The sequence below is a fragment of the Melanotaenia boesemani genome, chromosome 22 (assembly GCF_017639745.1).
Source record: "Melanotaenia boesemani isolate fMelBoe1 chromosome 22, fMelBoe1.pri, whole genome shotgun sequence".
Classification (NCBI taxonomy): domain Eukaryota; kingdom Metazoa; phylum Chordata; class Actinopteri; order Atheriniformes; family Melanotaeniidae; genus Melanotaenia; species Melanotaenia boesemani.
The window spans coordinates 2,936,272-2,963,246 of record NC_055703.1 but is presented as its reverse complement, the minus strand read 5'-3'; the positions used below and the strand labels follow the sequence as shown (position 1 = coordinate 2,963,246).

Sequence of the window (26,975 nt, the reverse complement as noted above, 5' to 3'; positions counted from 1 at the left end):
TTCTAGGAAACTAGAAGTCAGAGACCTCCACACAGTCCCTGTTGATGTTTGAGGGTCTTTTTCTCTTGAAGTCCACGACTCAAAGTTTTTGTGGTGTTGAGGACCAGCTTGTTATTGCTGCACCATGTTGGCTGATTTTCCACCTCACCCATGACAGTCCATTGTTGTCAGCATCCACGAACTTCCGTTGCTTGGGTGGGAGAGTATCAGTATGCACATTCATTATGTAGAGTGGACAGTAGGCAAAACATCCCTACGGAGAGAGCATAGGGGGCCCGACTCTGACTCTGACTCTGGGCAGTCGCTGAGGAAATCCCAAGTCCAAAAGCAGATGGAAAGTGGGAGGCTTGGGAGCGAGCTTCCAAAGCATCATGACAGATATCGGTCAGGAGAAGCATTTCCTCAGCATTGGATCTACCAAAAAACACAGTAACAGTCATCAGGTCGTGAGGGAAATATGGGGCGTTGCAAAGAACTGGACTTCATTACAAAACTGTGAAAAGATTAAACTGGCCAGGGATCAAGGTTGGACTTTCTGGCCACAAGCCCAGGAAAGAATCTCTACCATACCCACAGGGAAGCATGCTGGTGGCAGTATCATGCTGGAGCTGGAGCTCTGATCAAGGTGACGGGAATTCTGACCACCTTCACTTTTAAGCCAAAATCTTCAGGTGTTTGCTGAAAAAGAATTTCAGCTTTCAACATGACGGTTAAAAGCTGAAATGAAACAGACATCCAGATCACGAGAAGAAGTTCTGGAACGCTGCACCCAGAGCCCAGAACAAGATCCAACAGAAAGTCTGTGTGGTAACTTGAAGAGGGCTCTATGAAGCAGTCCTCACAAACACCACACTCCGCTGCCGTCTCCCTGACCGGCTAGGTTTCTGTCTGACCTGAATCTGATTCAAATGCAAAGAAAAGCTCTTTTCCAGAGCTCACTCAGCTCACATCCCCCGTTACCTTGTCTGGAGGTAACATTGAAAATGTCTCATGTTATAAATACTTTGGGCATCTGGGTGAACAATAAGCTCTATGTCTGAGAACAAGATAAAAAAAAAGTAAAAATGAGGCTTGGGTGTTATGAATAAGAGGAATAGTAAGAAAGATCAGTCAAAGCAGCTCATGCTGGGTGAAACGGTGAAGAGGCCTGTCTCCCCAGCGGTGCAAAACATCACTGTTTATTCTCTAAAACTATCCTGGTAACTCCTGCTGTATTGGAGGAGGTTAATACCAATCAATAACTTATAATATGCAATAATCCAGGCTGCTGTAATAAGCCAAAACTTTCTACAAAGTGAGGTAGAACCGCATGTAGTTTTGCGGCTTGGTCCTGGAAAACCTCCGGCAGCCCTCCAAGTCCAGGTTTCTGACCTTAAAGCCCAATAACTTGGTCTCTTGGTGAATTTAAAGCTTTATTAGGAACTCACTTAACTGAAGTCTCTACTTCTCTTAGGGTATTTTATGTTTTGCATGTTTTATTTGATGTTTTATTGTGTGCTGTGTTTTATATGTGTTGACTGCTATAGCATGCTAGGTCACCCTCTAAAAGCAAATAGTCTCAAAGAACTCCCTGGTTTGATAAAGCTTAAAAAAAATTAAATCTGACACATTTGAAGTGAATTTATGAGTAAGAGTGGGAAATATTTCTATGTGAAGATGTTCCATGATAGACTTTTACATAAGAACACTGCTGGGATTAAATTAAACGGTACTTCTATGTTGTGTTGTTAGTTTTTTTTATACCAGCTTTTGTTTCAATTTACATTTTGTTGTCTTTCTATTACCCCGATTAATTAAAAAGGTTGGGATTTACATTTATTAAAATGTAAATGAAAACAGAACAGCTGGACATAAACAACATATCAGATTTTACAACATATTCCTGGTGCTGCACGAATCACTACATGTCCCAGGTTTCTCCAGCACGCATGCGCAGTTCTGAAACGTCGGCTCTACTATTCCGGTTTTAGGGAAATAAACTTGTGCAGCCATCTGCCGTCTGAGTAGATGAATGTCAGTTTTGACGCTAATGTGTAGTTTGTTGGTAAGCTGCACAGTTTAGGAATCAGACGCAAAGAAACAGCTGGTCTGGGACGTCCTCCTTCCGACTGCGGCTGTAACCCAGCAGGTAAAACCTCACAAACCTGCAGTGTTTTTGTTTACATGTGTGGATTTTGTCACAACGTACTTATGTAACCTATCTGTAGCTGCACGAGCTGCTGCACTTTTTTAATTAATGCTCGATTAAACCAGCTTTGATCTACAAATGGCGCAGAAACGTTGAAGAGGCGCAGAGGTGCGACAGTATTATTGGTAAATAAACGCTTTCTGTGGCTTTGCTGGAAGTTTTTTTACGCTGCTGCACAAACTTGTATGGGTGAAAGGGCACGGGGCTAAAGTTGGCTTCCGATTCGTCATATGCATAAAGTCCTAGACCTGGACCACATTAGAGCAGTTTCTGCTAAAAAGTTAAGTTAAATGTTCAAATCTAGACTAAATTATTTTACACAACATGTAGATTAATTACCACACCGTTTTTAATTTGTGAAAATGCAAAAAAAGGTCTTTTTTATGGTGGTATTTGGCATTCAAATCTGGACTGATTTATATATGAGTATGAGTATATTAATTACAACACGGTCTATCGTTTGTGAAACTTTTACTTCATTGTGAAAATGCTAATAAAGGTTGTTTTTATTGGGTTTTGGGGATTTTGACTACATTAGACCAGGTCTTGTTAAAATCTACAAAAGCTGGACTGTTCAAAGCAGGACTGAATTAATCTACATAGCATGCAAAAACGCAATAAAATGGGAACTTTTTAAATTTTATTTCAGCATTCAGACAGTTTCAGTTTGGAGCAGATTACTGAACTTCGTTCAAGAACAAAGTTTGGCAGTCCAGACTTTTCCTCTGGGTCTCGGTGATAACTGACAGTGAAATTTCTGGGCTACGTTTGAAACATAAAAACTAGAGCTGAAAGAGATTTGAGTGAGAAACGCCTGGTCATGCAGCTCTCAGCTTTGCACTCTGATCCTGGTCACAAACAAAACCACCCTGTTGTTCCAGTGCTGCTTTGTTTTCCACACTCTAGCCGATGAAAGCCTTGTGACCCAGATTTGGTTTACAACACAGACTGTTTATGATGTTGTAAAGTGCGGGACTGTGCACACAAATCTGTTTTCGGTTTCTGGATTTTTGGTGATCTTAAATAATTATTTATTTGATTTCCTGTTTCCAGTCCACCCATTCTCCTCTGACTTCAACCAGACATTCTGGTCCAGACAACTGCTGCTCTGGACATTTTCTCTTCTTCAAACCATCTCTGGAAACCCTGGAGATGTGTGTGTGAAAATCCCAGTAGATTTTCTGACACTTAGTGTTAAAAATTTGTGACAACCCCCATTCTCACATGTTGTTATTCTCTTAGCTATATATATACATATTTGTGCCACTATTTATGGGCTCCTGGGACGCTTCTGATATGTGCTGCGGCGCACCCAGTCCAAACCAAACCATTGACTAAAATGGTGCGAATAGCAGCGGAGGCCGCGGCTCAGCTGTAATGTGCCACACACACACCCAGTATAAAACGGGTGAGTGTGAGAACGGAGCGGGGGGTACATTTTTTTTATAGTTGTTTTTTAAATAGCCTTGCAAAAAGCAGATTTTAAAGTTAATCATAAACTTCATCCAGGAACAGCATAAGAAACGTCTCGGTCTGCAGCTGCAGAGGAAAAACCACAACTTGCTGGACCTTAGACGGCCGAGCTGGTTTCTGATCCCCATCAGCAGAGAATTTTATAAATGATTTTAAACTTAGTGAAATACAATTTTGTCCTTGTGTTTCTTTCATACGAGCTGTCTGGTCCCTGTACGACCGGTGTCAGAGCTTGGTCCACATTGCCGGCAGTAAATCAGTCGTTTCCAGTGAGGGTTGGACTCCCACAAGGCTGCCTTTTGTCACCGATTCTGTTCATAACCTTTATGGACAGTCCTTTAGGTGCAGTCGAGGTGTTGAAGGGATCTGGTTCGGTGGCCTCAGGACTAGGTCTCTGCTCTTTGCAGATGATGTGGTTCTGTTGGCTTTGTCGGGCCGTGATCTTCAGCTCTCACTGGAACAATTCAATCTAAATCCGAGACCACTGTCCTCAGCCGGAAAAGGATGGAGTGCTCTCTCCGGGTCTGCAATAGGGTCCTGCCCCAAATGGAGGAGTTCTCGGGGTCTTGTTCACGAGTGAAGGAAGGATGGAGGGAGATGGACAGGCGGATCAGTGATGCAGACTCTGCATCGGTCTGTCGTGGTGAAGAAGGAGCTGAGCCAAAAGGCAAAGCTTTCGATTTACCGGTGGATCTACGTTCCTACCCTCACCTATGGCCAGGAGTTGTGAAAGAACAAGATCATGAATACAAGCGGCCAAAAAGAGTTTTCTCCGCAGGGTGGCCGGGCTCTCCCTTAGAGATAGGGTGAGAAGCTCGGTGATCCGGGAGGGGCTCAGAGTAGAGCCGCTTCTCCTCCACATCGAGAGGAGCCAGATGAGGTGGCTCGGACATCTGGTTAGGATGCCTCCTGGACGTCTCCCAGGTGAGGTGTTTCGGGCACGTCCCACCGGAAAGAGGCCCTGGGGCAGACCCAGGACACACTGGACGGACTACATCTCACGGCTGGCCTGGGAATGCTTTGGATTCCCCCTGGATGAGCTGGTGAATGTGGCCGGGGAGAGGGACGTCTGGGTTTCCCTGCTTAGGCAGCTGCCCCCACGACCCGACCTGGATAAACAGCAGAAAATGGATGGATGGATTCTTTCAGGTGCAACCTTTCCAAAGCTGGAGTGGTTTTGTGCCAGAAGAGGAGAGTGAAGCCTAACATTGAGAAAATACTTTTTAAAATAAAAATCTATGACACATCACAGAGTTGCCAAAGCATTTTTCTCATAATACATTTCAAGATTCAAAGTGTTGATTGTTATTTGCACAGAAATGAAACAAGTTTCCCTGAACAATTAAATTCTTACTTTCCCATCCACACTGGATGCCATAAAAGATTGTAAATAAAAATAACTTTTAAACTAGATGAAAGAAGAAAGATAAAGATAAGATAAAATAAAACTGAGTAAATAATATATATACATAAATGTGTAAACTGTTGTGCCACATTCAACAATGATTAGCTGTGCAAAAAAAAAAACACCTCATGAAGTAGACGATAAGACGCATGTGCAAAATCTATTATAAATAATAAGACACATAAAACAGTAAAAAAAAAAAACTGTATAAAATCACTAACAACCATAACTATCCGTTGCACAAGCACCCTTTCCTCATACGTTCACATTGTGAGTAAACTATTGTCATTACAGATTAGTTTACTTAAGTTACACCACGATTCTGTTACCTTAACTAATCTTACCTAATAACCCCTCTTTATCATTTATATGAACTCCAGAAACTAAATATTCACTCATTGTAGAAAAAGTATCCTTTATTGAACAATTAATAGATGAGACAGGGATGACGCGTGGAAGTCATGTTTTCTTTCTGATGCATTACACACCCACAGCCAGCAGATGGAGCTCTTTGACCTGCTCAAATGATTCAGAACATGAAGCCATTTTCATGCATTTGGGTCAATGTTAACTCGATGATGAGGCCTCGGTTTCACCATCCCTACCTGCAGGTTTCAGATGTCTCCCTGCTGCAACACACCTGATTCACATTAAATGGCACAAGTCTGCTAATGAGCCATTAATTTGAATCAGGTGTGTTGCAGCAGGGAGACCTGCAGGATAGTGGGCCTTGAGGAGCAGGGTTGGGGACCTCTGTTTTAAAAGTGCATTTAAGATATTAAACAAAATATCTCTAAATGCTCTTACAGTTCAATTTTATCTTATGAACTAATTAGTTAAAGTAAAATACAATGGTGATATTTTTACTGGATTAAAATGCTACTGGCATCAGCACACAACAAAATAATTAAATCTTGTAGTTTGATATTTACTTAATGCATTTTTTTCATCATTAAGATTTTATCATTTATTTTATAGAATAGAAATACTTTAATAATCCCTTCAGAGAGCCCTCAGGGAAATTTGGGTATATGGTCCACATTCAATTCCTCTGTAGAACTAATCACCTTGTCTAGACCAGGAGTTCTTAACATTTTTTATGTACTTTTCCAGTACAAACTGGGGGGTATTCCACAAAGCTGGATTAAGGGAAAGCTGGGCTTATCTTGATAAGTCTGGCTCATTTAAGAGAGAGGGTTTCCTTAAACTACTTCGGTCCTACGAGGGCCGCAATCCAGCAGGTTTTCCATGTATCCCTGCACCAACACACCTGAGTCAAATTAATGAGTTATTGTGTAGAACCTGATTGGCTGTTAGAGCCACCTAATTTGACTCAGGTGTGTTGGTGCAGGGATACATGGAAAACCTGCTGGATTGCGGCCCTCGTAGGACCGAAGTGAGTATCAGTGCCTTAAACAAATACATTTGTGAATAACACCATCTCAGAATTAAGACTCAAGCTGTTCCACTAACACTTTTCAGCTGCATCTACTTGAGGCTAATTCAAGCGAGGCTTACATAGCCTGGCTATGTGGGAGGTCCTGAGGAACATAGGAAGCCCTGACAAGTGGATGGTGGAAAAGAGGAGCTGCAGAAAAAGAGAGCAAGCTGAGAGCTTCATTTTCTCAGCAGCTGAACAAAGAATGCTGATGGAGATCAGTGATGTGCGGTGGGGTTCATGGCTGGTGAGGCACCGACTCCTCTGGAGCCAGATTTACATTGTAAGAACTGAAAAGAGCTTCTTATTTTACTATTCATCCACCAGCATGCAACTACGCCCCCTTGAGGTGAGACAGAGTACTGCCGGCCTCACCTGCCCGCACGTCACTGATGGAGATGTATGAGGACTGTAAAAGTGTCATCACCAGAAAAGGTCATACAGCCGTGATTAATAAAGCGAGGGAAGCAGCAAACAACTGCTGACAGACTAAATACGCGACTTATAAAAGTTTCATACCATTGTCAATTGTTACATATTGATTTCATCGTCCTGGTTTATTTCTGGTTCCTCTTGTTATAAATCTGTTTACATAAAGCAGCTGAATTGTCTCTGTACATACTGGCCCTGTTCAGTTTATTAATAACCCAATAATCAATATGCATCATCTTTGTGATTATCATGTGTGTGTGCGTGCGCGTGTGTGCGACCTACATTAACTCTGCACTGTTACATCAACAGCAGCATCTTACCAGCAGAGCGAACCTGCAGCAGGTGGAAATAAAGAACCAGAACATGTCTCAGAGTGGGAGGTATCTTTGAAGAAATGTTTGTTCTAAACGTGTTGAGGTGTAAATATGTTGCTCTGTAGATACCAAGACAACGTCAGAGACCACTGCTGCTGGTGGTCCTCCCCCTGAAAACCCGTGGGTCTGGTGGTCTGAATGAAGCTTGAATTAAGCGTGCGCCCTCTGCAGGGACATTAATAAAAGGCCAAGCCATGGGTACCAAAAAGGAACCCTATCTATCTATCTATCTATCTATCTATCTATCTATCTATCTATCTATCTATCTATCTATCTATCTATCTATCTATCTATCTATCTATCTATCTGTCTATCTGTCTGTCTGTCTGTCTGTCTGTCTGTCTGTCTGTCTGTCTGCCTGCCTGCCTGCCTGCCTGCCTGCCTGCCTGCCTGCCTGCCTGCCTTCCTTCCTTCCTTCCTTCCTTCCTTCCTTCCTTCATCCATCTCTTTAGATCAGTTTTCTTTCTCTCTCTTTAAACACCCTCGGTCTGTATGGACGGGGCTCAGCTGATCCCAGTTTTACTGGTAGCCAACCAGAGGCAGTGGAGGTCGGGGTTCCTGAACCTGGGGAGGGGGTTTAATATGGTATTAATTAGTTTTAATGAATACTATGTTCTTTTTCATTTTATTTCATGTTCAGTACGTGTATAGTTGTGTTTCTTTAGTTGCATTGGCACTGACAGATTTATTGATTATTGAAGACAAAATAGTGATATAAGTGTTTTTTTTTTTTTTTGTTTTTTTTTTTAACTTTTGTATCAGAATAAGTGGCAGGAGTGCAGCGTTCTACCAGGTGGAACTTTCTTTTGGGAGTCTGTATCAGACCTTTGAGACTAAGCTAAGCTAAACGTCATCCTGCCCCCGAGCAGGCTACTTTATAAGTTACCATGGTTACTCAGCGGGCATTAAAATAAGCCACGTTGATGGAACGGAACTCTGGCTTAAATGAGCCACACTTATCAAGATAAGTCCGGCTTTCCCTTAGTCCAACTTCATGGAATAACCCCCAGGTACTTCTGAATATTTATGTTGTGAAACAGAAAAGAATCCATCTTCCTCCATCTGTCCACATTTCTACTCAGATACATCATCATGTTCACGGAGCTACTTGTTGCCATGGTGATCGGAGGGCTGATTTTCCTTCTGGTTCAGAGGGGAAGAACCCAGGTTCTGGAGACAGCGGATGGCTGGTGGTGTACAGGAGATCCCACTGATGAAGACGTCACCGTCCGCCCATTTAAAGTTACCACTAGTGACGAAGAGCTGCAGGTTAATACTTAATCTTTCAGGGTTTCGACTCCATCCACGTTCTCCCGTTGTCCCAGCAACACATATATTCTTCCCTTCTTCTCTGTCAGGACCTGTACCGGAGGATAGACCAGACCCGTCCTGTTCCCTCATTGGAGGACAGCCAGTTTAATTACGGCTTCAACTCCCAGTACTTGCAGAGGGTGGTTTCTTACTGGAGAAATGACTTTGACTGGAGAAGACAAGTTGACAAACTGAACCAGTACCCTCATTTTAAAACTAATGTTGAAGGTGAGACTGCTTAGCTAACACATCTGGAGAAGATACGGTTGTTACCTCTAACGTATTCTTACTTTTTGAACTTTGATCCAGGTATTGACGTCCATTATGTGCATGTGAAGCCTACGAAGGTGCCTGAGGGGACAAGTGCTGTTCCCTTGATAATGGTTCACGGCTGGCCTGGCTCCTTCTATGAGTTCTATGGGTTGATCCCCCTGTTAACAGAACCCTCAAACCCTGAGGACCTCGTGTTTGAGGTGGTGTGTCCCTCCATACCAGGGTATGGCTTCTCTGAAGCACCTCAGAAGAAAGGTGAGTTTGGAAAGTTGTGAGGGACTGAGCTGGTCAAGCAGTCGGACACAGTGGTGGTTTCAGAAAAAATGGGTTATATTTTTTGTTGTATATGTAAAATGAGTGCTTACAATAGAACAATCATTTCAAATATGGAGAATAAATGTGTAAAAAACATATTGTGTCATAATGTTGGGGTAAAGACCTCATTTACCAGGACACGTATCCTAGTAAACGAGGTCTGTGCCCAGGAATGATCTCAGGAGTTGACCTGCAGCAGTGAGGAGCAAGACGATATAACGGTAACAAGGACCAGAAGATAGTTATCTTACACTAATGTGTGAATTCAAATAATGCAGTTTGAATTCTCCATTTACAATAATACTGGATGTTCGCTGTTCTCTTTAACCACTTTAAAATGTACAATGGTTTAGCCAGCTCCAGAGGTTTATCGTGCTTCGTACACATCCTGTCCTCCAGGTTCTTCACAGGCTCCATCAGCTGATGTCTTTTCAGACGTTAGGTTGTCCAATGAGGCTCCAGGTGAATCTGACAGTAGGCGGCCAGACACACCAGGCAGGACGTCTGCTGGTTTAGCAGCTGTTTGCTCTGAGCTGCTGCTGCTGGCTTCCTGCTGAGCTTCATGTCAGGACTGAGCAACCATCTCTCTTATGAGGTGTTGACCTGCACATGGTGTACTGACTGGATCAGTGAACACATCCAGACAAATGGAGGACAGAAACTGGTCCTCAGGTCTCTGCTTGCTGCCTGCAGACATGTCTGCAGAAAACAGCTATTCATCATCGTGTAACATTTCAATTCTGTGTGATCGTAAACTTTATCTGATGAGTGAAAGTTTCAGTTTAGTTTGCTGCCTGTTGAAACTCAGTAAAAATATTCAGGTACTCACCAGTGTTGGAGAAGATGAAGTCAGTTTATTTTTCTTCAGACAGAAACACAGATCTGCTTTGACTGCAACAGCAACTCTACCACCTTGCATGTTGTGAAAGTTTGGATTTTGTTGATGAAGGAAATGGCAAACCTGGAGGTACTGAAAACAGCTGGATTGGGGAAGCTTAAATGTGTGCGTAGGGTCAGTGACTCTTGCAAATACACCATTTAGGTATAACTAAGCTGGAGGAAAGAGATGATTCTTGCATATGGGAGTAGTGTCTAGCAAATGTTTAAACCCACAAGTCTGTCAGGATTAAAAGCTCATTTTAAGGTGTTTCTTACAACTGGACTGTGTGTCCACGTTCTGGAGGAATTAATTACCCATTTGTACACAGAGCTGTTTTTATATTATTTAAAGCTCACCGTGTGATTTTTCATAAGTTAGCACTTTAAAAATGAGGAAAATCAGCATCATTGTGCGTCTTTATTATTATTTTTTTCTTTTTATTCATTCTTTTGGCATTATGCTAGTTATTTTTTCTCATCTGTCTCACCTCTGCTATGTCCGTTTGCCTGTCTTGACCTTTTATGAGCATTTTTTGGGCGTTTACCTTCAAAGTAGGGCCAGCCGGTCTGGCCTTTCAACTTCAAGAGACTGGCATTCAGCAATCTAAGAGGAAAGATATGAACAGTCTACAAACATGTCCGTGAATCTGAAGGAGAGTTTTTGTAAAACACTTCTTCAGTGCTTTAGAACAAATTTGAGAAGATTCATGGAAGACACCAGTGAATGAGGCCCAATGTAAGAAAGTAACAACATCATACTGAACTAAATTTAGGGAGTGCAGGAAGAAGTTTTACTGTAACAAACTTTTACTTTACGCAGTTCTAACTCTGTACACAGGTTTTGATTCAGTTTGTGCGGCACGTATCTTCCTCAAGCTCATGAAGCGTCTGGGCTTCCAGCAGTTCTATGCTCACGGAGGAGACTGGGGATGGCTGGTCACCACCAACATGGCTCAGCTGGAGCCCAAGTAAGACACAACTTCCTCTGTTACCACAACAGATGAATGCAGCGAATTGACCCCAGAGTCTGTACATACAGACTATTTTTGCAGTGGACTTGTAAAATTGTAGATTATAACTCATCTGGTTGAACGAGCGCCCCTCGTACAGATGCTGAAGCTCATTTACATCTTTCTTTGTAGGTAATTTAATATTATGTCTCCACATCTGTTTCTTCATTTATTTTGATGCTCCAGGACTGTTAAAGGCTTGCATGTAAACTTTGCTCCACCCTCCAAGCCGGGGTTGACTCTAACTTTATCCATTGTGCTTGGCCGTCGCTTCCCTTCGCTGTTTGGTTTCTCTGAAACGGATGTTCAGCGTCTCTATCCTTGCATGGAGAAACTGGTGGTGGAATCCATTAAAGAGTCTGGCTACATGCACATCCAGGCCACCAAACCAGACACTGTGGGTAAGAACTTGGGAGAAGACGACCTTTGGCAGCTTCACAGAGTTCATGTCTTAACTATCACCTCATTAATCGTCCCCCTATTGTCTTCTTCTGCCCTTCAGGTCGAGGGCTGAATGACTCACCTGTAGGTCTGGCTGCTTACATCCTGGAGAAGTTCTCCACGTGGACAAGCCAAGAGTTCAGGAACCTGGAGGATGGTGGACTCACCAGGTGCATACAGCAGAACATCTGATCAGTCAGACAATTCAAACCTCCACTAAAGGAGAAAAAAAACCTGGATCCAAAACTGGATAGACACCAGACATGAATCACTTCTAAGTTAAGCCAATATTACTCATTATGATTATAAGTGAAGTCATGATCTGTGTCACAGGAAGTTTTCTCTTGATGACCTGCTGACTAATGTGATGATCTACTGGACATCTGGGTGCATTATCTCTTCCATGAGGTTTTACAAGGAAAACTTTGGAAAAGGTCTGAACCAGCCTCACACTAAGTAAGTGTTAGCTTTTTTCCATTGTCTGATACAAGATACAACCCCAAATCCAAAAACCTTTGGAACAGAATGATTTCCAAATCTCAGCAAACCATATTTATTCCCAATAGAACATAAACAACATATGTTGAAACTGAGACAGTTTACCATTTCATGGAAAATATGAGCAACAAAAGGCTGGAAAAGTCGTTTTCCACCACAAACCAAAACAGCTGCGTTTTGAAAGCAGTAATGACATGACTGGGTATAAAAGGAGCATCTCAGAGAGGCTGAGTCTCTAAGACTCTAACCACAATGAAAGGGGGAGGTGTTTAAAAATTTAAGTGGGCTGGCCCAGTGTTAGTTGGGCTGCTTATGTACTGAGTTTTATGGACCAGTCAGACCGATAATTAAACTGTGACAACCCAGAATGCACGTCGGCCCACCGGGAAAATGCCCCAGTATGCCAGATGGCCAGTCCATACCTGGATATAAAGCTGGACAGAGGTTCACCAATCTGAGACAAACTGGGTCTGAAAATTGTGGAAAAATTTCAGAAAAAGACTTTGAAGATCCCACCATCTACAGCAGGGCTACTCAGTTCAGTCCTACGGGACCAGGTTTTCAATGTTTCCCTGCTCCAACACTCCTGACTCAAATTAATAAGTCATTGTGCAGAAGTTCATAGGCTGTTGGATCCATTTAATTTGAGTCAGATATATTGAAGGAATATTTTGAAAGCCTGGAAGGGTGTGGCCCTCGTAGGGCTAAATTGAGTAGCCCTGATTCACAGTGCATAATTTTATCAAGATATTCAGAGAAACAGGAGGAATCTCTGTGTGCATGGGACGAGGCTGGATGCTGGTGATCTTTGGGTCCTCAGACAGCGCTGCATTAAAAGGAGACATGATTCTCTACTGGAAACCACTACATGGTTTCAGGAAGATTTCCAGAAACCACTGTCTGTGAACTCCCTGAAATCCACAAATGCAGGTTAAAGCTCCATCATGCAGAGAAGAAGCCAGATGTGAGCAGGATCCAGAACCAGCGCCGTCTTTGGACCAAAGATCATTTAAAACGGTCTGAGGCAAAGTGGAAACCTGGATGAAGATGTGAAGTAGTTTGTGGAAAGCATGGACGGCGTGTCCTGCAGACTAAAGAGGAGAGGGAGCATCCAGCTTGTTATCAGTGGACAGGTGAAAAGCTGCATCTCTGATGGAATGGGGCTGCATTAGTGCCTATGGCGTGGGCAGCTTCCACATCTGTGAAGCTCCATCAATGCAGAAAAGTACATGGAGGTTTTAGAGCAACATCTGCTCCCATCCAGACAACGTCTCTTTCAGGGAAGGCCTTGCAGATTTCAGCAAGACGATGCTGAACCACATCCTGCATCCATCACAGCAGCATGGCTTCACAGGAGAAGAGTCCGGCTGCTGAACTGGCCTGCCTGCAGTCCAGACCTTTCACCAGTACACAACATCTGGAGCTTCATGGAAGCAGAAATCCAGCAACCAAGACTGTAGAGCAGCCAGAATCCTGCATCAGACCAGAACGGGACAACATTTCTCTCCTAAAACCCCAGCAACTGGTCTCCTCACTTCCCAGACGTTTCCAGACATGTTAGAAGAAGAGGAGATGCTACACCATGCTGAACATCACCCTGGAACTACTTTTTACACCGTGCCGAACATCACCCTGGAACTACTTTTTACACCATGCCGAACACCACCCTGGAACTACTTTTTTCACCATGCTGAACATCACCCTGGAACTACTTTTTACACCGTGCCGAACATCACCCTGGAACTACTTTTTACACCATGCCGAACACCACCCTGGAACTACTTTTTACACCGTGCCGAACACCACCCTGGAACTACTTTTTACACCATGCCGAACATCACCCTGGAACTACTTTTCACACCGTGCCGAACATCACCCTGGAACTACTTTTCACACCATGCCGAACACCACCCTGGAACTACTTTTTACACCGTGCTAAACACCACCCTGGAACTACTTTTTACACCGTGCCGAACATCACCCTGGAACTACTTTTACACCGTGCCGAACATTACCCTGGAACTACTTTTTACACCATGCTGAACACCACCCTGGAACTACTTTTTACACCATGCCGAACATCACCCTGGAACTACTTTTTACACCGTGCCGAACATCACCCTGGAACTACTTTTTACACCATGCCGAACACCACCCTGGAACTACTTTTTACACCATGCCGAACATCACCCTGGAACTACTTTTCCCACCGTGCCGAACATCACCCTGGAACTACTTTTCACACCATGCCGAACACCACCCTGGAACTACTTTTTACACCGTGCCAAACACCACCCTGGAACTACTTTTCACACCGTGCCGAACATCACCCTGGAACTACTTTTCACACCGTGCCGAACATCACCCTGGAACTACTTTTACACCGTGCCGAACATCACCCTGGAACTACTTTTTACACCATGCCGAACATCACCCTGGAACTACTTTTTTCACCGTGCCGAACATCACCCTGGAACTACTTTTTACACCGTGACGAACATCACCCTGGAACTACTTTTTACACCATGCCGAACATCACCCTGGAACTACTTTTTACACCATGCTGAACATCACCCTGGAACTACTTTTTACACCATGCCGAACACCACCCTGGAACTACTTTTTACACCATGCCGAACATCACCCTGGAACTACTTTTTACACCATGCCGAACACCACCCTGGAACTACTTTTTACACCATGCCGAACATCACCCTGGAACTACTTTTTACACCATGCCGAACACCACCCTGGAACTACTTTTTACACCGTGCCGAACATCACCCTGGAACTACTTTTTACACCGTGCCGAACATCACCCTGGAACTACAAACATTTGCTGCCATCAGATGCACAATGAGCTCATATTTTCCATGAAATGGTAAAATGTCTCAGGTTAAACATCTGATGTTGTTTATGTTCTACTGGGAATAAAATATGTGTTAAGATTTGAAAATAATTGTATTTTGTTTTTGTTTACATTTCACACAGTGGCCAAACTTTGTTGTTATTGAGGTTGTTATTAAGCACATTAACAGTTTATTTTTCGGTGTTCCTCTCCATCGTACTGAAACATGTTGAAAATAATCTGAAGAGGATTAGTGCTGAATAATAGAAGTTATTGAAAATTAATAGATTTCTGAATTGGAGCTGAATGAAAGTTGAGATGGTGTATTTTTATCTTTAGCAGCTCTTATGTGCTAACAGTTTTCTTCTTTCTCTCTTTCAGGATTCCAGTCTACGTCCCAACAGGATTCGCTTGCTTTCCCAACGAGCTGATGCACACACCCAAGCTATGGGTCAAACAGAAATACCACAACCTCGTCACATTTACTCCCATGGCCCGTGGCGGCCATTTTGCTGCCATGGAAGAGCCCCAGCTGATGGCCGAAGATATTCAGAAATTCACAAAAATGGTTGAGAAGACCAAGAAACAGAAGAGTGTTGTCTGATAACCCCCCCCCCCCCCCCCCCCCCCCCCCAGTGTAGTTCAGATGATAAAACAGTAACCTGTTGAAGAGGCTGCATAAGATTATTCATCAACTCTTTTTGGTTTTGATTGGTTTTCTTGTCTGAGACTACATACAACCACATTGTTTGCTGCCACCCAGAAGTGTTTTAATATCTTTAAAATTGTGGTGGCAAAAAACAAAGCTTTTAGCAGCACAAATCATTGACAGTAATTTACTTAGATTTGAAGGATAAAGGCGGACTTGATGACCTTTGACCCCTGAAAACATGTATTAATAGCTTTACAATAATATCAGGCCAAATAAATACTTTAGCAGTTTAAGCATCTTACAGAATTTTTGTTAGATTTAAAGAATTTGTGGGGAGGACTTCACTCAGGTGACGATGTTCAGCTCAGCGTGGTATCCTCTCTCTCCAGACTGGTAGGAAACTGGGAGGTTTTGTTTTTTCCTGGTTTTGCATTACAGTGTTCAGATGCAGACTTAAGCCCATCAGTTAAAGTCTTTAATAATTTTCCTTCATGATTCCAGTTTTATGATGTTTTTCTTTTTTTTACTGCAAAATGTTTAAAATCAAGAGCACAAAGTTAAAATATTGATACAGCTTTCTGTGTGGAGAGTGTGCGAGTCCTGGATCTGGAGGCAGGTTGGATGGTGTTAAACAAGATCATAATCTTTATCAGACTGACTGGATTATTAGGAAAAATGGGAAAAAAAAATTATCTCAGTTTGGTCTTATATAAGCTCCTAACTCGTAAACATTTACTAACAGAAGGAACTTGTACGGTACTAATACACGTGCCTATGGCATTATTTGTTTATCACAGACCACTTCCAGCTGCAGATCAGGGGGCACTGAAAACTAACATCTAGTTTAAAATCTCTGGTTTCTTTATAGTAGTTCACCGCTTATTCCACACGCTGTTGGCTTTGGTTTATATTTGCCAACATGTAAAAGATGCATCCTACTTACACTTTCTCATTTCTTAGTAAGTTTCAACACCAAAATTTAGAAGTTGTAAACATGATGTGTTTTGTTCAGTGGTGGAACTAGACTTTACATGGGGTGGCCAGACTTTATCAGGGCCCCTCACATCCACTGCCGTGATAACTATGGTCACATTAGAGAGGCATGAAAAATAAAACAATTTTTACATGAAAAGTCTGGATCACCAAGTAGAAATATTTGCAACAAGTTAAAAAAAAAGTTCATAGAAAGGTTAATTAAGGATCTACTAGTTGATCCATTTGGGATGCAGTGTGTGGAGACTGATGTGGTAGTAGGGGTATCAATGGCTTCTCCTATCTGCACTCCTGGATCATTATCTGGTGGTGGTGGTAAACTGGATCCTTGTGTAGCTAGCTTCATGTTGGGAGCTCTAGGGCTGCTAACATTGGGGCTGGGGTCTATCTCGGTCTGAACTATACTATTCCTCTTTACAAAAATAAAAAAAAAAACTCCCTTTCTCATTCTTAAATCTTCCTATACAAAATCTGACTAATTACAGGCTGTGTTTCTCCACATTTTCATGCTATCGCTACTTTAAAATCAGCTAGTAGCCTTTCTAGTTTACTGTTGATCATTCTAGCTTAATCATTGCTAAGTAATACTGAAATACTCTGAGAATCTTTATAATTTATTTTTAGCTCTAATGTGAAAGCCTTGATTGAGTTTATCCATAGTTCCTAAATACACACTGATAACTAAATATGACATGGTTTCCCCATATTAGCTTTAAACTAATATAGTGTTCGCATATAACTAGACTAGCATTACTACGTAGCTTCATGCTAACATCAGGTTAACAGCCTTAAATAATATTAGTAGTTGTATTTGCACAGGGACAAAAACCACATCCTGCATCCATCACAACAGCATGGCTTCACAGGAGAAGAGTCTGGCTGCTGAACTGGCCTGGTGGTACACAATCGCCCTGTTCCAACTTTTTACAGATGTGTTGCTGGTATCGGATTCAAAATTAGCATATATGAAATGGTAAAATGTTTCACTTTCAGCATTTGACATGTTCTATTGGGAATAAAATATAGGTTGATGAGTTATGGAAATCATTGAATTCTGTTTTATTTACATTTTACAAAGCGTAAAATCTTTTTTGGAATTGGATCTGTAGTTTTATTTAATGCTCTCAAACTGTTTTTATTCAGTCAGTTCCAACCTGGCTAATGGTAGATTATATTTTTGATATTTAAATTAAAGTCAAACAAATATGTTTTAAAATGACAACCTGTGGGCATGTAGTATGTGCACACTTTGTTTTATGCATTTATTTTTGGTCTGCACAAAGATGACCCCTGCACATGTGTGGATAGTGCAGATAAAGATGTTTAGGCCAAACAGGCCTTGCTTCATTAAGCTTTACATCTGCAGAAGGGAGAAACTGGGCATCACTGCTGGGACTGAAAGTTCAAGGTTTTGCTAAACCTAAACTGGATATATCCGGAATATCTCTCCAAACTTTTATACTGTTCTGTATCACACTTGTTGGTCACAAATCCAATTTATGACTGCATGTGACATCCACAGGTTAAATGAAAAGTTACTCTGAAACCCCATATATTATGAACCAAACTAAACACATTTCTGTCCCTTTTTGGTCAATTTTAATGTCGCAATGCCCTGAGCCTCAGAGCCCACCCCTGTCCAGCTGTTAGCAGAGCTATGAATTTCCCAAGGCCCCCCCAGTGCCCTGGCTCAGGACAGCCTCCCAATGCTGCACTCCCACAGGCACGACTGCCTGCCTGCTCTTCTTGGCAACCAAGCAGCCATGGGAGGATCAGGATGACCAGGCGGCTAAGATAAGGACCCATGAAGCTCCTTACATTACCTCACCCGATTAGGAAACAACCAGGGAGAGATGCAGAGGCAGAGAGAGAGGGAGAAAGAAAGTGGGAGGAATTCTCTGGCTGGGCAATGATGAGCGGAGATTGAGGTTCTTAAGTTCTCAGCAGTTGTTTTAAGGATCTAGAAAGAACAGAAGTCCAACAGAGATGAGTGCTTTTAGCTGTTCCTCATTGTAGTTGTATCTTTTTTAATTTAGATACATCAGAGATGTCAGATACGCTGAAAATATGAATTCAGGCTGCAGCTTTTGTTGTGCATTTTCCAAAATTTATTGTAGCAGATCGGATCTTTTACATTAGCCAATTAAAACAGAATAAAACAATTACGCTCACAAGACTTACAGGAGTCCACCACACCACTCTGGCAGCATCCATGGAGATGAATCCTCTGGAGGGTCTCATGTCAGTGGCGCTGAACCAGCAGCTGGTGTCCAGCTCCACAGCAGAGGAGCAGAGCCTGCAGCCTCTTGGAGCTGCGAGCCAGGTATCCTTGCACAGAAGCAGGCAGGCCATACACAGGAACCGGGAATCCAGGAATTGGGTGAGTCTGGACTGATGCTGCACTTTTTACAACTTAAACTCGAAGACAGATTATACAGTAACGCAACAAATCATTTTATGCAGCTCTCAGAATGTTGAAAAGTAGTACTTTGAACAACTCACAGATACAGCATCTCACAGATTAAGCTATTTATGTAATATCAATTCTGTTCATAAAGTAAAAAAAATACATAAATTGCTTATCAGTTGGGAATGTCCCACTGATTCATACATAGACTCATGCTCAGAGTGTGTGTATTTAACATTTATGGTAATGAAATGCAAAGTTAAAGATAAGGAAGTGCACCAATATGTGGGAGATCTGATAGAAGTATTAGTCTCTCCTTCACAAGGCCTCTTGTTTCTACCTTTTGTCTGAAATAAAGTCTCAAAAATAAATGAAGTATATCTTCACAACTACAAGGGCTGTATGTATAATCTTGGTCTCTACAGAAAGCTGTAAATTCACCAGGAATACAGTAGAAAATGAAAATGTTTTTTCTATTTCTAAATGAAAACCACATTACTTTCAGTGTAAACCAGAGGATAGCAGCCCAGTTCATCTAGAAATGAGTAAAGTAATGTCTGGTGAAGAACTGAGCTACAGTAGAAGGTAAAAAAAATCCTTTTTTCAGATGTTTTATGAAGGTGCAATGTAGTTAAATATCTCAGGAAGCTATCGGCCGATGATGATGATGGTCAGAGTCAGGAGGATCCAGGTATAGCTCCCACATTCACCTTAGAAACACCCTGAGGATCCAGAAACAAGAAAAGTCCAAAATAGGAGGACTGAATACTTCACTATAAAAGCTCCTTCGTCTCCATGGAAATTACCAGGACCTTCACGATTCTTTTTTTTTTTTCTTTTAAAGTTTAGTTTGAGCATGTTTGTAAAATAAAACAAAACAAAACAAATAACAATAAACATAAGTTATTTTAAATGTAATAATAATGAACTTATAACAAGCTAATAATAAACGTATTTTTTCCTCCCCCCTCAACATGAGCAAAATCCACCTTCCAGAAATCCAGTCAGCTTCTTACTCGACAACCAAAAGAGCAAACACACCACCATGTACAAACAAAATACACACAAATCAACCCGTAGCTGGTGATCCTCAAAACTTTCTGTACCTGCACATTTTTAATAAACCATTTCTTTATATATTTTTAATACTGTTTGAAGGTTATGCATTCTTTTAACTCCATATTTAAACGATTCCACAGTTTAATTCCACAAAGAAAAACAAAAGCTTCTCTTTGTCGTGCAGACATATAAAGATTTGAAGGTAAGTTTAACCCTGAATGACAGGCTGCTTCTACATTGAATAAGTTCTTAATGTTATCTGGTAGAAAACAATATTTAGCTTTCAAAATGACTCTAACAGACTGAAATGCCACTAAGTCCATTAATTCCAGCGATTTTGACTGTAGGAATAATGAATCAGTATGATCTCTATATCCAGCCTTATATATATATATATATATATATATATATATATGACTATGGGTGACTATATATATATATATATATATATATATATATATATATATATATATAGTCTCTTTTGTAATATTTTAATGAATATAACCTCATTTTATAATTCTTGCCTCAAATGTCTGCACAAGTTTGGGACAATATGGAAGAACAGCAAGTAAGTAAGTAAAAGTAAGTAAATGTTTATTTATATAGCACCTTTCAAGATAAAATCACAAAGTGCTTAACAACAAGATAAAACACCAAATAACAGTAATACAGAGATAATAAAAACAAATAAAACTAAGTAAAAGCAAGTTTAAAAAGATGTGTTTTTAGCTGCTTTTTAAAAGAGATCATGGAGTCCACAGATCTCAGGCCTAGAGGAAGGAGTTCCAGAGGACAGGAGCCTCTGCTGCAAAGGCTCTGTCACCCTTAGTTCTCAGCCATGTTGGTTTAACAACCAGCAGATGTTGATGACTCGATCTCAGGGACCTGCTGGGCACGTAGAGCTGTAGGAGATCCCTGATGTATTCAGGTGCCTGGTCATGTAGGGCTTGATAGGTAAACACCAGAATTTTAAAATGCACCCTGTAATAGATGGGCAGCCAGTGCAGCTGGATTAGTAAAGGAGTGACATGGGTGAATTTGGGGGATTTAGTTATCAGCCTTGCAGCAGCGTTCTGAACCAACTGGAGACGGTCAAGCGATTTTTTGTTTAAACATGTAAAGAGGGAATTACAGTAATCCAGTCTGGATGAGATGAAGGCATGTACGATCATCTCCATCTCAGATGGTGAAACAACTGGGCGCAGCTTAGCAATGTTTTTGAGGTGATAGAAACAAGAGCGAGCAAGTAATTTTACATGAGCATCTAAGGACATTGCAGGGTCAAGGGTTACCCCAAGGTTCCTGACCGAGGGCTTAATGCATGAGGCAAGTGGGCCGAGACTCTCAGCTATCTCAGGGAAAAATCTGTCAGGGGCACAAACAAGGACCTCGGTTTTTTCATGATTAAGTTGGAGAAAGTTGTCATTCATCCAGCTCCTGACAGCATCCAAACACCCAAGCAATGTCTGAATCTTAAAAACATCCTGAGGTTTAAAAGAAATAAAAAGCTGAATATCATCAGCATAACAATGATAAGAAATATCTTTAAAAGAGCCGAACGAATAGAACGGTATAAAATGTGGAGTGCTGTATGGAGTACCTGTCTTGCTCTGCTCTTTGAGACTTCTTTTGTATGTAACTGATATGAGGTTTCCAACTAATTTGATTGTCTACTATCACCCCAAGAATTTTTAATTCGTTTACTTTTTCTATATCTACACAATCTAATGAAACTTTTGTCTGGATGTCTCCTCTATAGTTAACAAAACACTTTGTGTTGAGTGACAGTTTAACAGTGAACCAAAATTTAAATTTACTCAGTTCTGTTGTGACATCCTTAATGAGTTTTTCTAAATCTGTACCAGAGCAAAAAAGATTTGTATCATCAGCAGATAAAAATGGTTTTTAAATCTTTTCATACACGTAGATATCTCATGAAGAGCTAAAGAAAAAACTATTTGGGTCCAAACACTGACCCCTGGGGAATTCCACAAGTAATGCCCACAATCAGAAAGCTATCCCCTGGTGCCACATCACTCTAGCTTAGTTAGTAAGATTTTATGGTTTATTGTATCAAATGTTTTTCTTTTATAAATCAACAAATATTCTAACATATTGTTTACAAAAATTGCTTTTTGAGATTTTGTGAATTGGTGTTTGTTCCCAAATATTTGCAAAGATATGACTTTTGCAGTTTTCATCATATTTGGAAATGTGTTAGTCCTGAATGATAAATTACAGATGTACATATACCATCAATCACCTGTTTAATGAATGACACATCATTATCATCACGGTCTGTAGATTTTTTATTTTTAAATGTAGCTACAATGTTTATAACTTATTTTTCTTCAACTAATGAAATAAACATTAAATTTAAATTTCCATCAATAAAATGATCCTCCCATCCTTCAGGAATTCCTACATCAGTTATTTGATTGATAGATGAGGTCCCAAATGAACTAATTAACAATTTTATTCATATTGTCATTTTCTTTGTCACTCATAAAAAGATTTTTGGGGGGAACTACTTAGTCTACTCCATTCTTTATAAATTTATTAACATTTTTCCATATTTAGGCAAAATCATAGAACATATTGGCGTTTTTTTAGAGCTGGAATGAAACTTTTCAGCACAAAACAGCAAAGTAAGACATGCTTTTATTAATTTGGCTGCTAGCTCCAGAGCTTCTGTCCCACAGTGATGACAGACATCAACCAGCAGAATCTCTGCTGTCCTGTTTGTGTGGAGAAATGAGCAGAAGCTCTAAAGTGGACAGAGCTGTTCTCATGCTTTTGTTACATTCCATATAATTGCTTGTGGTTTGAAATATGTTTAGTGTGGATGTCAGTGTTTCATAGAGTCTTTTAGCTGAGTTTCTCCCTGTCATTTTGGTATGCTACGTGTTAGAATTGCTGCTTTCTGGCACATACAAAGACCTTCTGTACTGCATGTATCTCATGCTGCCCCCTGTACATGGGGCTCTAGTCAATATAAGATAAAAACCTCGTGGATGAGCTGCATATGCCCTCTTCTCCATCCTTTGATGTCCATTTTGAAAAATGAAACTAAGAATATCAGAAAACATGAATCCAAGCACTGAAACATTGCACCTGTTTTTGTATCAGGTGCAGAGTGTGTGTGGGTCCAGCTCCGTCTCTGCATCTGGTTGTGGGCCTGAGGTCCATGCCCGGGTTCTGAGGAGTCAGCACTCCCCAGAAAATGCAGCTCGAGAAAGGAGTCGTGTGCGCAATCTGCGGCAGGCCTTCCACAGTTTGCAGGTACAGAGTTGCAGTGATTTTTTTTATTATTATTTTAAGTGCATATTTGAATCCAATTTTAAACATGCATCTGTCTGCAGGCAGCGTTACCTTCAGTCCCACCTGATACCAAGCTCTCCAAGCTGGATGTTCTGGTTCTGGCTACTAACTATATAGCTTACCTGACAGAGACGCTGGACCAGGGAGGGAAAGCAGCTGATCATTCTCTGCCCTCCAGGCCTGGAGGATACCTGCACCCTGTTAAGGTGAGAAGAAGCTCTGTGAGCTGCTTTTTAGTTTATAAAATACAATATTTAACTTCTTTACCCATCTTATGTAGAATACTATAAATATTTCTCAAAAAGTTGAGACGCTGTATAAAATGTGTCAGAACCAAGACATATAACTAATTTCCATCATTAAACCCTGTATTCAGCTGAAAATGATAAAAAGACAACATATAGAGCGACAGGTCCAGCTTTCATTTCAGTTGGGAAAGAGACATGTCCCAAGCGATACCAGCTTGTTCACCACAAGTAAACAATGAAGCAACACCAAGTTTCTGCAGCCTTTGGGTTTCTGTTTTACTTTGGTGTTCAAACCTAATACAGTTTTCACAAGAGTTTGTGAGCTGCACCAGGGTTCACTTGTAAGTTAATCAAGACCTCTGGTTTTCAGGTGAACCAGACTTGGTCCACGCCAAAGTTCAAATTCACTTTCGCCCTGCTCCAAACTGCTCCAAATACTATCTATGGAGGCTGACCAACATTCATTTAAATCGGACCAAACAGCATCAGTGTGAATGAACCCTAAGTTTGGCTCAAACTATCACAAATTTTTCATTGTTCTCCACACTGAAGGCAAACTGAACGTTTTCTGGTCAAGTTTGACCTATGCATATATAGATGCAGCAACAAAGGGGTATTAACAGACCGTGTTTTCCAGAGGTGTCCCTAAACTCAAAGAGTAACCACAAAGTTGTCCAGTTGCAGCCTGGAGCCTGACAAATTCAACAACTATTCAGTACTTCATCCTCATCTTTACCTCAGACCCCTTTTAATTTCAATGCTGCCTTAATTCTTGGTGTCATAGATTGAACACCATGTTGGAAACCTTCCTCAGAGGTTTTCTCCATATTAACATGACAGCATCACACAGTTGCTGCAGGTTTGTCGGCTGCATCCATGATGAGAATCTCCCGTTCCACCACATCCCAAAGCTGCTCTACTGGACTGAGATCTGGTGGCTGTGGAGGCCGCTGTCCAACCAGTCTGCCCATTCTCCTCTGACCTCTGACATTCTGGTCCAGACAACTGCTGCTCTGGATATTTTCTCTTCTTCAGACCATTCTCTAGAGATACAAACCCTAGAGATGGTTGTTGATGAAAATCCTAGTAAATACTCAGACCAACAACCATACCACATTCAAAGTCTCTTAAATCCTCTTTCTTCCACATTCTGATGCTCAGATTGAACTTCAGCAAGTCGTCTTCACCATGTCTACATGACTAGATGCTGCTGTGTGATTGGCTGATTAGATATTTATCTTAGCAAGTAACTGTTAACAGGTGGACCTGACAGAGTGGACGGGGAGTGAATGCCTGTGAAGTTTAACATTGTTTTAAATGTACTGTCCTAGTCAAATACATTTTCTAAGTAAATCAATAAAACTTGTTTATATTAATGCATGTTTTCAGCAGTTAATCAACTGATAATAAAATAATATAAAAATAAATACTTCAAAAATATAATTCACCACTGGGGATTAATAAATTATGATTTCACATTCATTCAGTTTTTATTGTTTTGATTTGTTCATTTCTTCGTTCAAATGAGCTGGAATGAAGTTATTTCACATATTACAGTATTTTACACTAAGCTATATATTTTGAGAAGAAAATGGTGATTAATGTAAAAATATGATTCCATGAACAGTGTTATGACATTATTCTGTATCTGTCCTCAGAAGTGGCCCATGCGCTCTCTGCTCTACTGTGGTACAGTTGGAGAGCTGCTATCAGCCAATCAGATGCCTCCAACTGGACAGGATGGAAAACGCTCTCTGACCCCTCCAACAGACCAACAATGATCAGCCTTGGGAAAATAAAATTCACCATTTTTCTTAAAAAAAACAAAAAAAAAAAGGTGATTTGTAATTATTATTTCATAAATATAATATGGTCATTGCTTAAAGAAAAATCTGTTATCTGTAACCCAGTTCCCTTTTTCCCCATTTGTCTAGTTGTTCATTTCATTTACCATAAAATATACCAAAAAAAGTCATTACATGAGTGCTTGGTGGATTATTTATTTGTTGTAGAGAAGATTTGGGAAGTTTTTCATGGGTGCATGTTTAACTCTGCTGCTCATCCCACGAATGCATTTCCCTACAAATGTGGCTCCATTTAAAAGGAAATAAACAGACTTTCTGACACTGAAAGATTTATTACTGAAAGACAACTAAGAAATAATCCACCAAACACTAATTTCCCCACTTTATGTCCTCAAGTCATGTCCCAGTTTAAAAGAATGAACTTTTCTTATGGCCTGTGTGCAGATTGTCAGACATATGAACAGATACATACATGTTCACTGGTGAGCACATAGATTACTATTATATTTACTTATAGGCTTAAATATGGCAAAATAAGAAAGACTGACTACATAACAAATGACAACATGGAGGAACTTTGTGTGATCTGGATTTATATTGCTTTTCAGATGTTAATTTCACATTATTGAAGAGTTTAGTCAGTTGATTGCTTTTAAAAGAAATAAAACATATCTTTGTTATAGTTGACTTCACTTTTTTTATTTGGATATTTGTGTGTGTGTGTGTGTGTGTGTGTGTGTGTGTGTGTGTGTGTGTGTGTGTGTGTGTGTGTGTGTGTGTGTGTGTGTGTGTGTGTGTGTGTGTGTGTGTTGGGAGTGACCGAATGGACGGACAGATGAGCAGTAAGGGAGGGATTGTTGTGGGAACACAGCAGCTGTCTGACCACTTCGTTCTCATTACAGCTCTGCCACAGAATGTGACCTTTTCTCTCCGCGAGACATCAGCGTGCACGTTGTTTGTTCCTCACAGCGGGAAAAACACTGTCCAGGAAAAAATAATCAGAGCTCAATGCATCCTAAATGACCTTGTGATGAATTTATAGAGAAAAAGACTTTTTCGTTCAGAGAAATCCGTTATCAGTAATAAAAGGTAGACATTATAATAACTTTTGATGATTTCCATTGCAGTGAAAACATTATTTAGCTTCATTATTGGTATCAGTATCAAAGAGAAGTGATTCCTCACAGATTCTGAACTGACTGCAGTGGTGAGTGTGAGTCTTATTTGTCTCTATGAAAAGAAAATGTTAACAGGTTCTTCAGTTTATATTAGAAGTGTTTAGTCCCAAGAACAAGTTCCTGTCAGGTCGTCGTTGACCAACCTGGAGGCATCATGTGAGTCAAGTTGTGAATAAGCCATGTAGATGCAGGAAGCAGCATAAGAGGTGTCAGGTGAGCTGGTCAAGTAAAATTATAGCATAATAATGTCTGAAAAAGAATAACAAAAACTCCTGTTTTTTCCCTTTGTTTTAGTGCATGGATGTGCATGATCCAGATGTTTACGTTTACTGAATTTACAACCTGAAATTTAATGAGGAACAATTCCAATTTGATCAATATTTTATTTAGTCATTTACACTATTTATTTATTTACATATTGTATTTG

General features: G+C 40.8%; 2 protein-coding genes across 2 annotated transcripts; both read left to right on the top strand.

The window, feature by feature from the left end:
* Positions 1–1,972: 1,972 nt before the first annotated feature.
* On the top strand, positions 1,973–17,005 carry ephx1 (epoxide hydrolase 1, microsomal (xenobiotic)). Its single transcript, XM_041975864.1, has 9 exons — positions 1,973–2,128; positions 8,393–8,579; positions 8,669–8,849; positions 8,931–9,149; positions 10,927–11,056; positions 11,285–11,499; positions 11,601–11,709; positions 11,873–11,995; positions 15,267–17,005. The coding sequence occupies exons 2-9, from the start codon at positions 8,403–8,405 to the stop codon at positions 15,487–15,489; spliced, it is 1,377 nt and encodes a 458-aa protein (XP_041831798.1). The 5' UTR covers positions 1,973–2,128; positions 8,393–8,402; the 3' UTR covers positions 15,490–17,005.
* Positions 17,006–18,597: 1,592 nt separating this feature from the next.
* Positions 18,598–26,057, top strand: LOC121633688 (transcription factor 24-like). The gene is made up of 4 exons (XM_041975881.1): positions 18,598–18,910; positions 23,126–23,278; positions 23,359–23,523; positions 25,224–26,057. The coding sequence occupies exons 1-4, from the start codon at positions 18,743–18,745 to the stop codon at positions 25,344–25,346; spliced, it is 609 nt and encodes a 202-aa protein (XP_041831815.1). The 5' UTR covers positions 18,598–18,742; the 3' UTR covers positions 25,347–26,057.
* The last annotated feature ends 918 nt before the right edge of the window (positions 26,058–26,975 follow it).